At 27.7% G+C, this 15,162-nt stretch overlaps 1 protein-coding gene across 1 annotated transcript; it reads left to right on the top strand.

The window, feature by feature from the left end:
• RpL37A (ribosomal protein L37A) lies at positions 1 to 847 on the top strand. Its single transcript, XM_065499686.1, has 3 exons — positions 1 to 102; positions 375 to 503; positions 574 to 847. The coding sequence occupies exons 1-3, from the start codon at positions 100 to 102 to the stop codon at positions 718 to 720; spliced, it is 279 nt and encodes a 92-aa protein (XP_065355758.1). The 5' UTR covers positions 1 to 99; the 3' UTR covers positions 721 to 847.
• The last annotated feature ends 14,315 nt before the right edge of the window (positions 848 to 15,162 follow it).

Consider the following 15,162-nt stretch of genomic DNA (forward strand, 5'->3'; position numbering starts at 1 on the left):
AATGAGTTGTATTTGTTATGTCAAAAATGAACAGCAGCCAACTTCACGCAGTAAACCGTTTCTTTCCGGTTGAATTTTTGACAGATCAACATCTAAAAAATGGTACGAATAAAAAAATCGTAAAATTTTTCTAAAATCCTTTAATAAAATTAAATAAAAGTGTTAAAATAACAAAATTTAATAATGTGAGAAATGTTTGTGCTAAAAATTTGATGAAAACAAATAAGAATAGTGGAAAAAATAACGTTTTCAAAATAGTGTTTTTGTTTATGTATAATTTTTAATATGTAATAATTTTTTTATACAGTGATCATATTTTATGTTATGGAAAATAAATAAACTAATTTGTGCCCCCTTTTTTAACTTTGTTATAGGCCAAACGCACCAAGAAGGTTGGAATCGTAGGTAAATATGGTACCCGTTATGGTGCTTCCCTACGTAAGATGGTGAAGAAAATGGAAATCACCCAGCACAGCAAATATACCTGCTCGTTCTGCGGAAAGGTAAGTTTGACAAGACTTTGTTTTAAATTTTAAAAAAGTGTTGACGTATTTGTTTTTGTTTTCCTTTTAGGATTCCATGAAGCGCGCCTGTGTCGGCATCTGGTCATGCAAGCGTTGCAAGCGCGTCGTAGCTGGTGGTGCCTGGGTTTACTCTACCACTGCTGCTGCCTCCGTACGCTCCGCTGTACGTCGTCTCCGCGAAACCAAGGAACAATAAACTGTTTACTTTTTTAAGCAGTCAAGTTTCTTAGTTTTTAACGACGTTTACATTTAACAAAACAAAAATTTAGTTTAAAAATAAAATAAAAATTAGTTTTTATCTAATTTTTGTGCTGTTTTGCCAAGATCTGTGTTGTTTGGCCTCTTGTATTTACAGTGTATCTACTGTAAATATTGGTCGAGAAGAATGTGAAGTTAAATAAAATGAAATAACCATTTTTTTACTTAAAAAAACGGATGAAAACAAACAAAAAAATACATAGCTGTGTAAAGTGTTTTTATTTTGAAAATTATATTTTTTACTGCTCCACCTGTTTAAGTGACTATAAATAAGTTTTGTTGTAGAATTGTGTACCATGAATTTGATAGAATACCCAAATATATATCTTTTAAATATTCAATTCTGAAACCTACAGCCATACATGGAAATTTACATTCATTACAAAAGGCTAGTAGCCACAGATCCAGTTCAGTTAACATTCTAAAACAAGTTGCAATATTTTAATTGAAATAGAATTGGAGTGGTTTTCAATAGAGAAAATTAGGTATAGTCTTCAAATTCAAACATGCCATCAGAAATAACTGGAATGTAATGCTATTTTCAATTCTGGAAATTGTCTAAAAAAATCTGGAAACTTATTAAATTAATTTGATTTCCAACTTAATTTTAAATATGTATCTACATATAGAGTAACTTCGGGTATTGTGGACTATGCGTCTAATGTGGACCAGTGTCTTTTTTCAGAAACTATTGAAGGTATGATAAAACTGATTTGTCGTACATTTTACAATTTGTTTGAAACGACAATTGCACATTTGCTTTCATGAGTTATTGATATGTTGACTTTTTATTCTTGTATTGAAATTAATGCGCCTGCTCAACATTTTTTTCGGCTCAAGTAAGAAACAAAATTTGGTACAGTTACTTGGTAGAATTTAATGTTTGGTTGTTTTATATAAAAGTGGACACGTAGTTTTGCATATATTTGGTAAGAATTTAAGCACATTTAGATTATTAGGTAAAAATAACTTTTTACCACTGTAACCCTAGTTCGTGTAATGTGGACCACTTAAATTACTTGATTATGTACTACTGGTCCATATTACCCGACAATAACTATGTACTTTGTAAGCAATCTATCTAAGCCAAGAACGCGACTTTTTAGTTTGTATTAATAAAAATATATGAAATTAAATTTTTTAATCATTCATGATTAGCTGGTTCATGAATTTTATGTATTAAATACTAGTCCACATTACCCTCATATAGTGGTCCATATTACCCTCCAATTTTTTTAATGCTGATTTTTGGGTTCCTTAAAATATTTTCACATAAATTTTTTATCCTTTAACGGAAAAAATTTTCAACTGCAGAAACCATTAGAGAATACATTAGCTAATTTATTGCTTCACAACTCTTTTAATATCCATATATATTGTGGCCAAAATTTAGAAAAAATAAAACGGTAGTCCACATTACCCGAAGTTACTCTATTTTAGATATTGAAAAATGCATTAAATTTTAATCAAATTTAGGAAACCGTCCCAAATGGAATTTGTATGCATAATAATGATATATTACTATCTAGCGAAAATAAAGGGACATAGGTTCGAAATCCAAATTAGGGTGAATTCCAAACTATGTATGCAGTCATATCTTTATCAAGACAAAGCATGCAAATGCGTAGTTAAAATTTAAAAAAAAAACTTATAGGTACTGCCTGTTTTTACTTTTTCATACATTTTGGATATGAAACTTTAAGGTTGCATACATACATTTTGGAATTCACCCTTAATGTTATTAACCTTTCCGTTAATGAATTAACTCAGTCTTAATTCCTTTGTATTGCAAATGTAGACTTCATTCCATCGAGAATAAATTTCTTATAGGATCATTAAAATTTTCTTAAATTCAAATCCTTACAAAATAGATTTAAAATTCAATTAAAATTTTTTTCAATTCATTTTATAAACGATTAAGTGCAAAACAAATTTGGATGAACAAATATTTTAATTCAATTTGTATTAGTTTTAAATGAACAAAAATTTAACAATTCAGAGGTTGGTTGAATGGCTTCTATTATGAACTAATTCAACGATGAATAAATTTTATGTAAATAAAAGACTGAATCAAGCTAAATAATTAATTCCGTTGTTTTTTCATTTTTTGAAAAAAAAAAAAAATTTCGAATTGTTATTTTATTTTTTTTTTGTTGAAATATCTAGCATTAGATAACCAAATCGTCTATATTAATGACTTGTTAATCCAGATATAGGTCAAAAATCGATGTTGTCCTGGTTTTTTCCTCATATCTCAGCCATTTGTGGACCGATTTTGCTGATTTTAAATAAGAAACATCTCGAAAGCATGTCTGAATGAATTATTGAAGATTTGGATTCCGAGATATCTGGGGTCTTCAGAAAATTTATTTCAACAGACAGACGGGCATGGCTTAATCGACTCCGCTATCTATAAGGATCCAGAATAAATTACTAAGACATTAATATAGACAATATGGATATCTAATGATAGATATTTCAAAGACATTTGCAACGACGTATATAAGACCATAGTAAGTTGGACCTACAATGGGTCAAAATGGGAAAAAAAATTTTAACAAAAATTTTTTTTTCCAAAAAAAAAAAAATAAAACCAAAAAATTTTTTTTTTTAATTTAAAAAAAAAATTAAAATAACAATCGAAAAATCTTTTTCCAAAAAATGAAAAAAACAACTAAAAAAAAATTAAATTTTGTTTACCTAAAAATTTTTAAAATTTTGAAGTATAATTTGGTGAAGGGTATTAAGATTCGGCACAGCCGAATATAGCACTCTTACTTGTTTTTTAATAGTTTTTTTTATTGGATTAAAGAAGAAATGCCCAAGATAGGATTTGATTTTAGACCTATGGTTTCTTGAGGAAACTTTCTTAGAATTTTCCGTATATTGCGTTTCTGCTATACGATTTTTTACTTTTTGATCCTTCATACAAATAGACCCGGTGTAATGTATACCCTTCTCACGAAGGTGAAGGGTATAAAAAAAAATTCGTTTAAAGGTCTTTTTTATCTAATCCGAGTAATGTTTTCGTTTCCAGCTCATTCCAATCAGTAATTTCCGAAAAATTACAAATTATAGTTGCAAATTTTATTGATACATCTTGAAATGAGTTTTTTGTATTTATCTCGAAATGGCTGAATGGTTAATTGTAACACCACCCGCTAAATTTCGATTCTTTCGAATAGTTTTCATACAAATTTGTTCGAATCATTTTTCTGTCGACATCGTGAATCAGGCCTTTATTGTTCAAACGAAAACGATTAATTTCTCATAATTGTGTGATAGTGGTTTGTAAAGTCTCGATATACATATGTATTTCTACTTAGAAGTGCCGAATGAATTTGGATAATGATCTTGTGAATTTAAAAGATTTTTATGAAATGAATCAACGTACATTTAAAAGGTGATATGATCAAGGATTTAATAAAATGTTTGCATTATTTTTTTTTTTTTATTATTATTTATTTTCAACAACCTAGCCTATTGGCCATAATCGGTTATAAATTTCTACTTAAAAAAATAGTTTACATTAAAAAATTTAAATATAAAATAAATTAAATAATTATGATACCTATAAATAAAATAAATATTATAAATAAAATTGAACAAAGTCAAAACTTAAACTCAAACATATTACATTATAAAACATTATTATTAGATAATGATTCTTTAATTGATGTCAGTAAATTAGCAACTTGATAAGAAAAACTAGTTTCCACTAGGAAAAAAGAAATTTGATAAGTATATGTGTAACAGAAATAATCAACCATATAAAAGAGAAAACATGGTACTCAGTACAACCTAGAAACTATAAGGGCCAAATATATGTACAGTGGTGGCCACCAATTTAAGACAAATACTTGAATTTTTTTCATCAACTGAATTTTAAGTGCGATAGAGCCAAAATAAAAGGACCTCTAATGGTATGAAATTTATTATTAATATTTCCAGTTTCTCAAAAATGTTTTGAAAAATCGGTAAAACATATTTGGACAAAGATATGTGGAAATACGTTGACCCACCTCAGCGAACATCCGCTGGTACTAACATGATATGACCGAAACTAATGGAACTAAAAATACGAAATTTGGTCCGAATATTTTATAATAATAAAAATATAATGATATAAATGTGAGAAAATATGTTTATTTAAAAAAAAAAAATTTTGGTCAAGTTGTAGAAAAATCTTATGAGTTCGTGGTGAATATGTATGAATTGATACAGTCGAATAAAACACACTTGAGTGTTAAAAGAGTCCTCATGCATACATATTTGTAGAAATATTTGAAAAAATAATTGACAATTACATGGAATTTAGCAAACAATTTTTGTCTTAATTACCTGGCCACCACTGTATATATAAATATTAGTCACTGAATGTCTGTTAGTTGATACCACCTTCAGAGATATAAACAGTAGAGGGACCAACCTATATGATAAACAATGTCATCAAAAGGGTGTATATCTAATAATCAATTACAATACTCAAATCCTAATATCATAAGTGATTCAAACAATAATCAAAACAAGTTCGAATAAGTTCATGAGAGACTGATAAATTCACCGGAAAGGTACCTATCACAGTCCACAAATCAATGTCTACACACTATCCGCAAATTAAACTTCAAACATACATATATACTATTTTGGCGCCTCAACCAATTGCACTATTGCAACACGTAAATCAAACACTAAGAGCTAGTTTCTTACTTGTCAGTTAAACTCAGCTTAACACGCTGTTATATTAATCCTGAAACATATTTTGCCGGAATTTAACCAATGATTGTGTTTCTCACTAGTGGATTAATTTTGTTAGCATTGCCATACTTTTCAGTCAAATCACATGTTTATTCTTCAAATTTTTTCATATAAATATGGCAATACTATACATTTTATAAGAAAAAGCAACCGCGTTACATAACTTTTTTTGTAAATTTTAACTTTCTAAAAGAAAAAGCGACATAAAAGTATATAAAATGTATATTAAAAATTATATTGATGTTAATAAAGCAAATAAAAACAAAGAGCTGCTGTGCTGAATTGTTTATTTTATTTTCCATCTGTTTGTGCTTTGGCATTTTATACTTAGGTTTAACTCACCAATGATGCTCAGTTAAACCTAGATTATATAGCATATAAACAATAAGTGAGAAACACAATTTTTAGTTTAATTTAGGTTTAAGCGAAGAATGTAGATTATCTCTATCCCAGAAACTAGCTCTAAATGTAACTCCAAACACCAAGACAGCTTACTAAACAACATTTCAGGAATTCACAAACATAACACAGTCAAGACAGTCTCATAAAATCCACAACAACGGAATGGAAATAAATTAACATGACAATGACTAAGTATGCAGAAAATCATATGATAATAAAAAAAATCCATTAGCAATGCTTACATCAATTACCCCATAAAGAACCACGATTGATAGTAGTCAAAAAGCATAAGAGGATTAATGATAACCAAAACTTTATCAATGCCAAATCAGAGTTAATATCTTCAGAATATATCAACATATTAAGAGCAAAAATAACTGAAAAACAACCTGAAGGAAAAGAAAACAAGCTGAATAAATTACAAGAAAACAAAGCAAATGACACATGACTATGAACAAAGAAAAGATCAATATTAAGATTAGCCTGTCAGAAACTTAAGAATGAAATAGCAGATGGGAATGACATTATTAAGAGTGCCAGTCTTGATGATCAAGACCATTCCCTCTCTTTAATCAATCTGAGTTTAAAAAAATATTAATGAAATTTCCGCAAACCATACGATAAAAACTCTTATGTGCAATAGTTATCAATGAAATGTTATCTGTCTTTATCAATATAAAGAAAATATTTGAGGCAATGAAAATTCAAGTAACAAGTTCATTACAATGACATAACCAACTATTTACTGAAATCTTCATTCAGCTCAAAAAAAATAATTCTTAACCAATGTTGTATTTAAATGGAATTCATTCAGGTATGTCACAGACATCAAGTTCATACGATCGTATGACTCTTCTTCTATCTTCTAACCGTCAAAATTAAAATTCATGTTTTCTCGTATATTTGACAAGTACAAAATTGGGTTAAATACAGATTAGAAAGATATTAATAGTAGTGTTCGCGTACTTGATAATTTGTAATAATTTGTACAAATTATCACTGGAAGTTACGGGATTCCGTTCGTTTACTTTTAAAAACTTGTAACGAGAGAGCAAGAGAGTGTTAAAAGTGACAGTTCGTAGATAGAGAACATGATATTTTTTAATGGACATTTTTTGTCCAGTAAAAAATATCATCATAAAAATATGTTTAAAACATATGGTTGCAAATAAAATCAAAAATAAAAACTTGAAAATTAATACAATTTACAAGTTTCAAAGAAAATATGTAAAATAACAAAAAACAAACGTTTTGAATTGATTTATAATAAAATACAACATATTTTTACAAATTGTTGTTCGCGTACTTTTTTTTTGCAATTTTTCAGATTGAGAGTAATTTATTTTTACTCTCTAAAATAAAGTCTATCTACAAATTTATTTAAGAAATAGTAAAATGTCATAAAACATATAAAGCCGTTTTTCTCAAACGACTTTTTTTGAATTATGACGTTGTTGCAGCAAATGAGAGATATGTATGTATATAAATTATTTATTTATAGGTTATGGACCGATCCTCACAAAAGTTTGTAGAAAGATTTAGGTTCATATAAAACTAGTTTATGTCCAATTCCATCATGATATTAATTATTATAATACAATTATGAATGTTCAAGTCATTTCTGAGGATGGCCTTGTAATCTAGGGGAAAATGTTGACCGATTTTCACAATACTTTACAGAATAATTTTAGAGTACTTAGAACTAATTTGTGCAAAACTTCATGATTGCAGCATAATCAACATGCTATTTATGACTGCTCAAACAGTATTCTTGAGGGTCATTTGAATGGGGGCTAGGTGAAGTCATGGACCGATATTTCCCATTTTCCCTAGCACCTTTCGTTTGGGCCCTATCGTGTTTTCATTAGACAGACAGATGGGCGAACATAGCTAGATCGTCTTAGAATCTTATGATGAACCAGGATATATAAATATACTTTTTGATTATATGTACAACCAATATTTCGATATGTTACAAACGGAATGACAAAATCAAAATGTATAAAAAAGAGAAACATAAAAAAATATTTCATGCATACTTTTACGAGCCATAAATTAAAGTGGCGCCTTAAGGTATGTGAAGATTTTGTGTTAATTCGTAATAGATGGCTTAGAAGAAATTAAATTAATTTTGAAAAATTAAATATTTCCAAAAAATGTGAGAAAAAACAAGAGGAAAAAACACCACAAACACATGTTCTGAGGTACTTCAAATTATGGTAAAAACTAGAGTGTCCAAAAAACCGGTTTTCGGTTTAATCGAAAAGGTGTGTTTTTGAAAAAACCGATTATCCGGTTTCGTTTTTTGTCTTCAAAAAAACCGGTTAACCGTTTTATATTAAATTTTTATTCAATATGAAAAATACGCTTATTTAAAATTTTTTGAATTCTTATATATTTTACGAAATATTGTCAAATGCTACAATTTTCTATAAAATTAATCATTATTTTTAAAAATGGTATCAAAGTTTTTCTAAAATATGTTGAAATGAGCTTTTGGAAATATATTTCATTAAAACCGGTTAACCGTCTTACAAAAGCCGGTTTTTCAAAAAACAGAAACAGGTCGAGTTTACAAAGATGAAAAAACCGATTGACCGGTTTTCGGTTTTGGATACTCTGAAATTAAATTCATCTGCCGTTTCACATATTTTTTCTTTTTAATTCTTTTTATTAAATTAACCACAAATCATTGAATGCAAATATCAGTTTTATTACTTTTTTTATTTCGAAATTTTTAGATTCATTCTTTTAATAGTATTTGTTGTTTTTTATTTATAATATTAAATATTTAATTTTTATCTTAAACATAATAAAAATTTTAATAGAAAACATTTACAAAAATTGTAATTTTTTTTTTATTTTTAAATTTATTTTTGTTTTGGAAATTGTTGTTAGTTTTATTATTTTATTTAAAAAAAAACATATTTATAATGATTTTACAAATATAGGACTGATGATGTTGTTGTATTGTGTTATTTTAATGATGACAATTGTAATTATAAATGAAACTGAGTTTAGATCAATCATTGATTAATTATTATTCAATTAATATTTAGTTAGTATGAGTAAATTTGTTTTATTGCACCTTCACCTAAATTATACTATTAGTTAGTTAGTTTTGTGGTTTGTATGTTTAACTTCTTATGAATGAGGTGTGATTTTTAATTATTTTATGTTTTTGTTAAATACTAATATATTTTTGTATTTTTTTTAAGGGAATTATTAAAAATTAGAAAAATTTATTTAGCTAAAAAATTAAGTTTTTATGGATTTATATATGATGAAGTTTTTGTTTATAAAATAATTTATAAAGGAGTTAAAGTTCCTGTATTTATAGTATTTGTGGTTGCTGTGTTGGTTTTATTAAATCTTATTCATATTAATTTATTAATTGGACTTTTATTATTATTATTAATCTAATTAGATTTTGTGTTACTTAATACATTTTAATTGAGCAATATGATTTTTCTTGTTTTTTTTTTACAATGTTTTATAATATGATGTTTTGTTTTGTGGTATTAATATTTATAATTTCTTTTTAACTATACAACATAATGAAATTCTAAGGGAAATTCTAAAAAAGTTAAAAAAATTATAAATGCAAATAGAAAATGGTAGGATAACTGTTTAAAAACTAATTCTTAATAAAATTAAATATTGATAAATTAAAACAAAACAAAACCAATTTTATAGCAACTCAATTACATATGTAGTTTGAAATATTCTCTCAATATTATTTTATTACTTAAAAGTTTATAATTTATTTTCGAAATTAGTTTTAACAAATTTTATGAATCTTTTAGAAATCTTTTAAAAATTTCTTAAATTCTGAATTTTATATGAATTGTTTTTAAAATTATCAATTTCCAATTGCTTATATTCAAAATCATTTATAAATTTTAATTTTTATTCATTAATTTTTAATCAAAATTATTTATTACATCTACTTTTATTAATATCCTTTCATATCATTACAATTTCTTTTTATGAATAAAGTGATTTGAAATTTATTAATTTTATGTTTAATTTTTATATTTTATTTACAATAAATATTTTGTTTTCTAAATAATTTTTAGTTGTTTTCTTTTTAATATGAAATTCTTATGATATGCCTATTTATTTTTAATGATATTAACAATGAAAATTATATTTAGATTGTAAAATCTACTTTAATTAAATTCAAATATTTTTAAGAAATAAAATAAAACCAAAAAATTAATAAAAAACTAATAGCAATATCCCAAATTCTCATAAATTTTGTCAAGTGATACTGAAATCTCGAGAGAGTATGAGAGGGTCAGAGTTTTTTCATATAACTAGAATATATGTATTTATAATGCGTTAAAAAATTGGACTTGCGTATTATACAAATAATCCTTTTACACAAGTTATCTATATAAAATGTTTAGTTATTATAAACCATCTATCTACTGGGCCAATTACAGTATATTATGAATCATTTATATTTTAATGAAATATGAAACTTCCATTTTTAATATTTTAAAACTTGGCACGATTTAAAGCTGTTTTAGTAAAGACAACTGCAAAATTGATTTAAGGTCTCAATAAATACCAGTGAAATCTAAAATGTTTATGATAATATACAAAAATGTGCTAATGTTTTTTTTGATGAGAACACGAGACAGAAGATAAAAAATATTTATATTTCTCTGGTCCTTTGAGAACTACCTATTGCTTTAACACACAATTAATTAGGTACCAAAATTATTATCAGCCCAATTATGAATAAAAATTCCCCGGGAGTTTTTTCCCCTTTCTTATTTTAATATTTGATTTGAATAGGAAAAAATGGGAAAAATTGATTCATAATTGGGCTGTATATCTTTCTCATTCCTTGAGAGCTGCCCTAGGAAACTGATTTGGCTTTTTTGAAACGTCAATATTGTCACCTCTTTATATTTTGAGCTTGGGGAAAAACGTTCGAATTTGTATGCTTTATAAATTATTATTTGTAAATGTTTTATTTCGAATCGAATTGCAAAATAATACCCCTCAACTAAATCAGGATATTGTGAAAAGTATTGAAATCCCTACAACATGTCTAAACTATTGACAATCTGCTAATTTAGCAACATCTGAATGTCGTCTGGTTGTTTAGAATAAAATGTTAGCATTTTCAACTGCAAATACTTTTAAATACATTTACAAAAGTTCGAAAGTATTAATTAAATTTTCAAAATAAAATTTTCGCCCAACTATTCCACAAAAGAATTTTATGCGAATTACTGCTTGAATTACATATTAAATTCATTCTATCTTTCTGGAATAAATACCTGTTTGAATCATTCAATCTAAATCCATTAAAAATTTTGCTTAAGAAAAAAGTTTTTTATTCAAAATTTATGATGTCAAATTTGTTTGTTTCCAAAAAGCTTAAAAAGACATCAAATGCATTGCGGCCAAACAAATTACAGGCCACCAGTAAAGTTTCCTTATCATGGGGATAATTACGCCATAATTCTTTATTAAACATTCCGGCAAATAATTCAAATGGTCCCACCAACATCAATTGACATGTTTTCTCCACATTCAAGGGATGGGCTTTATTGCTTAGCACTTCAAATGTACTGAATTCATTGCTCCGACAGCTCTTTCTTTAGACACTGAATTAATTCCTTCTTTTTAAATCATTAAATTTAAAACCATTACACTTTAGCTTTAGAAAAATGATTCTTCATTCATTTTGTAAAATAATGAAGAACAAATGGAAAATATTTACAAATTGAATTAAGAACAAATATTTTCGGACCTGAATCGAGTGATTTTAAAAACGAATGATTCTATAAAGAGCCCGATTTTGTAAATTGGAACATGTTTCTTTACTCAAATGTAAAACGAGTAGATTCGATTTACAGAACACCAAAATATGTGAATTCGTTTTTGAAACGAAAACGTTACTCGGATTATTACGTTACGGATATTTTTCAATTCTAAAGAAAGATTTTAGGGAATTAAGCTCAAATTTAATTAAATTATTCGAATCTTAGACTTATTTATAATCACCCCTATCGGCAATAACATGTGAAATTTTGTTCCCATGAAATATCCATTTCCCTCGAAGGGAAAATTGTTATCGGGAATATCACGATGAACTTTACATTCACAATAGTTGATTTTGTTCGTAGCAGCTGTTTATTGTTTACAAAATTCCATCTAAAAATTTCACAAGGGGAATTTTTTCACGTGAACAAAGTTGATGAACGAAAAAAGGAAAATATTTCATGTGAAATATTGATTCGCGATAGGGGTGAATATGTATGACTTAAAAATGCGGGATTTACGATACATGGCGTATCTTTTAAACGCGATTTTTGTTTTTAATAACTTATAAGTCATTTTGAAGAGTACATATCCGTCATTTATTCTCACTTAGTTATTGAACCTTATAGTGTAAACAACTTTTTTGTTTTTTTTTTTGTTTCGAAAATCGAATTTTGTACCAACGATGTGGGATGTTTTGCTTTTCTTCTTTAATTTGAAAAAATTGCCGATTCAGCACACTGATTACTCACCAAAGCTTATGGTGAATGTGTTTCATCGGTTTCAACATGCAAGAGATGGTTTGTGCGGTTCAAAAGTGGCGATTTTGACACGGAAGACAAAGATCGCCCAGACCAGAAAACAAAAATTAGAAGACCAACAATTGGAGGCATTACTCCAGGAAGATTATGGTAAAACTCAACAAGAGCTTGCAAGATAATTGGTAGCTATTCAAGCAGCAATTTCAAAATGTTTGCGAGCAGCCGGATTCATTCAAAATTTGGTACCATACGAATTGAAGTCGATATTTTTAAAGACGATTTTGCATGTCCGAAATGATTTTTGAACGCTATAAAAGATTATTGCAAAAATAAAATTATTATTGCACCGAATCATTATTTGCGATGAAAAATGGATCCATTAAGATAACCCGAAACGTAAAGATCTTACGTTAAGCACGGCCAGCCAGACGAGTCGACACCAAAGTCAAATATCCATGGCGTTAAGATAAGGGTTCTATCTATTATGAGCTGCTGAAGTCTGACCAGAGGGGTTACTCTCTATTGCGATGCGAAAGAAAAATGGTGTAATTGGTACCTTTTATTGCGTTTTCGCATCGTTTTTATAAACAAGTTTTGACATTTCATTTCGTTATTCTTCGCTATTGTTTATTTTGTGGAGCCAGTGTTGCCTCTTTATGGGAAAGCGTTTGCGTAGACGATACAGAGTACCAAATTGTATTCTTATCGCATTTACCTTTCGCATCGAAATTCTTACGCATCGCTATAAAGAGTAACCACCCAGACTATCACAGGGAACCTGTACCGAACACAACTGATTCGTATGAAGAGAGCATTTGCCGAAAAACGCCCAGATATGAAACCGTAATATTCCATTATGACAACGCAAGACCACATGTTACAATATCTTTAAAAAACTATTTAGAAAGAAGTGAACGATCGATGCAGCACGCTCTTTCTGGGATACGCTTTACTTTGGAACAGAGTATCCGATATTGGCTTTATTCGTAATTGGCCTCAAAAGATGAGCAGTTATTTTGGATGGGAATCCACATTTTGCCAGAAAAATTGGAAATGGTCATAGCTAACAATGGCCAATACTTTGAATAAATTTATATTGTACAAATGATTCTAAAGAAAAGCTAAAAAATTGAAAAAAAATACCGTATTTTTAAGTCATACAACCAATACAATGTTAAATTTATCAAAAGTTTAAAAAACTAAATTTTCATTTATAAAACTATGAGAATTTTAGTACCCCATTATTATAAAGGCTTTAATAACAAAATATATAACTTAATAAATTAATAAAAAAAAATCCAAATTATTTTATTTAGGTTGACTTTAGCAACAATGTATTTTTATTTTAAATACACTCCATGTTTTCAATCATTCATCATTCATTTAGTTATTTATTATTAATCATAATATTAATAGGCAAGTCGATTTCTTTAGACCCCTTTTACTCTCACAGTATACATTTAATTTGGGCAAGAAATATACCATTTTAAAGGGATTTGTGCACAGAAGTGCAGAATATATATTTTATTGAAATCGGTTCAGTTTTTTAGGAGTTATAAGCGTTTAAAGATGTTACTAACACATATGCAAAAACGTGTACATGTGAATCTTAAGCTAAAATGTAAACAAAGCAATGTGTGTTTGTCTAATTTGTTGTTGTAAATAAATAAGAGAAACAATTAAACAGTATTGACTTCGCTCTGTTTTAAGTGAGAGTTGTTATAGAAAACAAAGAAGAATTTAGTAATTTAAATTCGCTTTAATAAATATATTTTGAAGGTGTTTTTTTTTATTTTCTAACTCCCAAACAAAATTTGTTTTATAAACCTTTGAGAAATTTAAAAAACTGTTTAGGCATATGGGGGTAAATATGTAAATGTAGATAAGTAAATAGTTATTTTATAATTGTGACGATTTTCAACGGTTTATCACTGCATGAAGTTTAATGAAAAATGGGACGGGTCGGATAAAATGGTGAGTCGCCTCCCATACAAAGTAAATAGTAATTTCTAAATATTTTGTGAAATATAATTGCAAGATTCTTCAAAGTTAGTCTAAATGGCTCTTTTATAAATTCTCTGAAATTGTTCGGGATTGGAATAGTATTCGTGGCACACCCTATACAAAGTATATAATTAATTTCGAATATCTGTGGAACTATAATTGTAAAAGTGTTTAAACTTTTAGCGAATTAATTTCTTATTACTGTGCGGAGTTTAGCTGAATATAGACGAAATTAGATTAGAGGGCATAGCTCCCAAAATGGGAGAGGTCGGAAAAGGATGTGAGTCACGTCCCATAAAAAGTAATAATTGCAAGGTTCTTCAAACTTTGTCCGCATAGCTCTCTTACCATTTTACACAGATTGGCTGAAAATGGTTATGGTTATGGCGCAAAGTAAATAATTAATTTTGAATATCTGGAGAACTATAATTCTAAAAGAATTTAAACTCTGTATCAATAAATTTATTACCATTCTAAGAAGGTTAGCTAAAAACGAATTTATTCCTGATCCCTGTTCGAAGTTTAGCTAAGCATGATCGGCTTAGTAGGAATGACCCCTCCCTTATAAAGGAAAGTTAATGTAATGCTTGATATTTACATAAAAGGTTTAAAAATGGGTGGGATCAGAGCAGTGGAGTGGTATCTCCCATACAAAATTAGTTAGTTATTTT

This window comes from Calliphora vicina, chromosome 2 (genome assembly GCF_958450345.1).
Source record: "Calliphora vicina chromosome 2, idCalVici1.1, whole genome shotgun sequence".
Taxonomy (NCBI): domain Eukaryota; kingdom Metazoa; phylum Arthropoda; class Insecta; order Diptera; family Calliphoridae; genus Calliphora; species Calliphora vicina.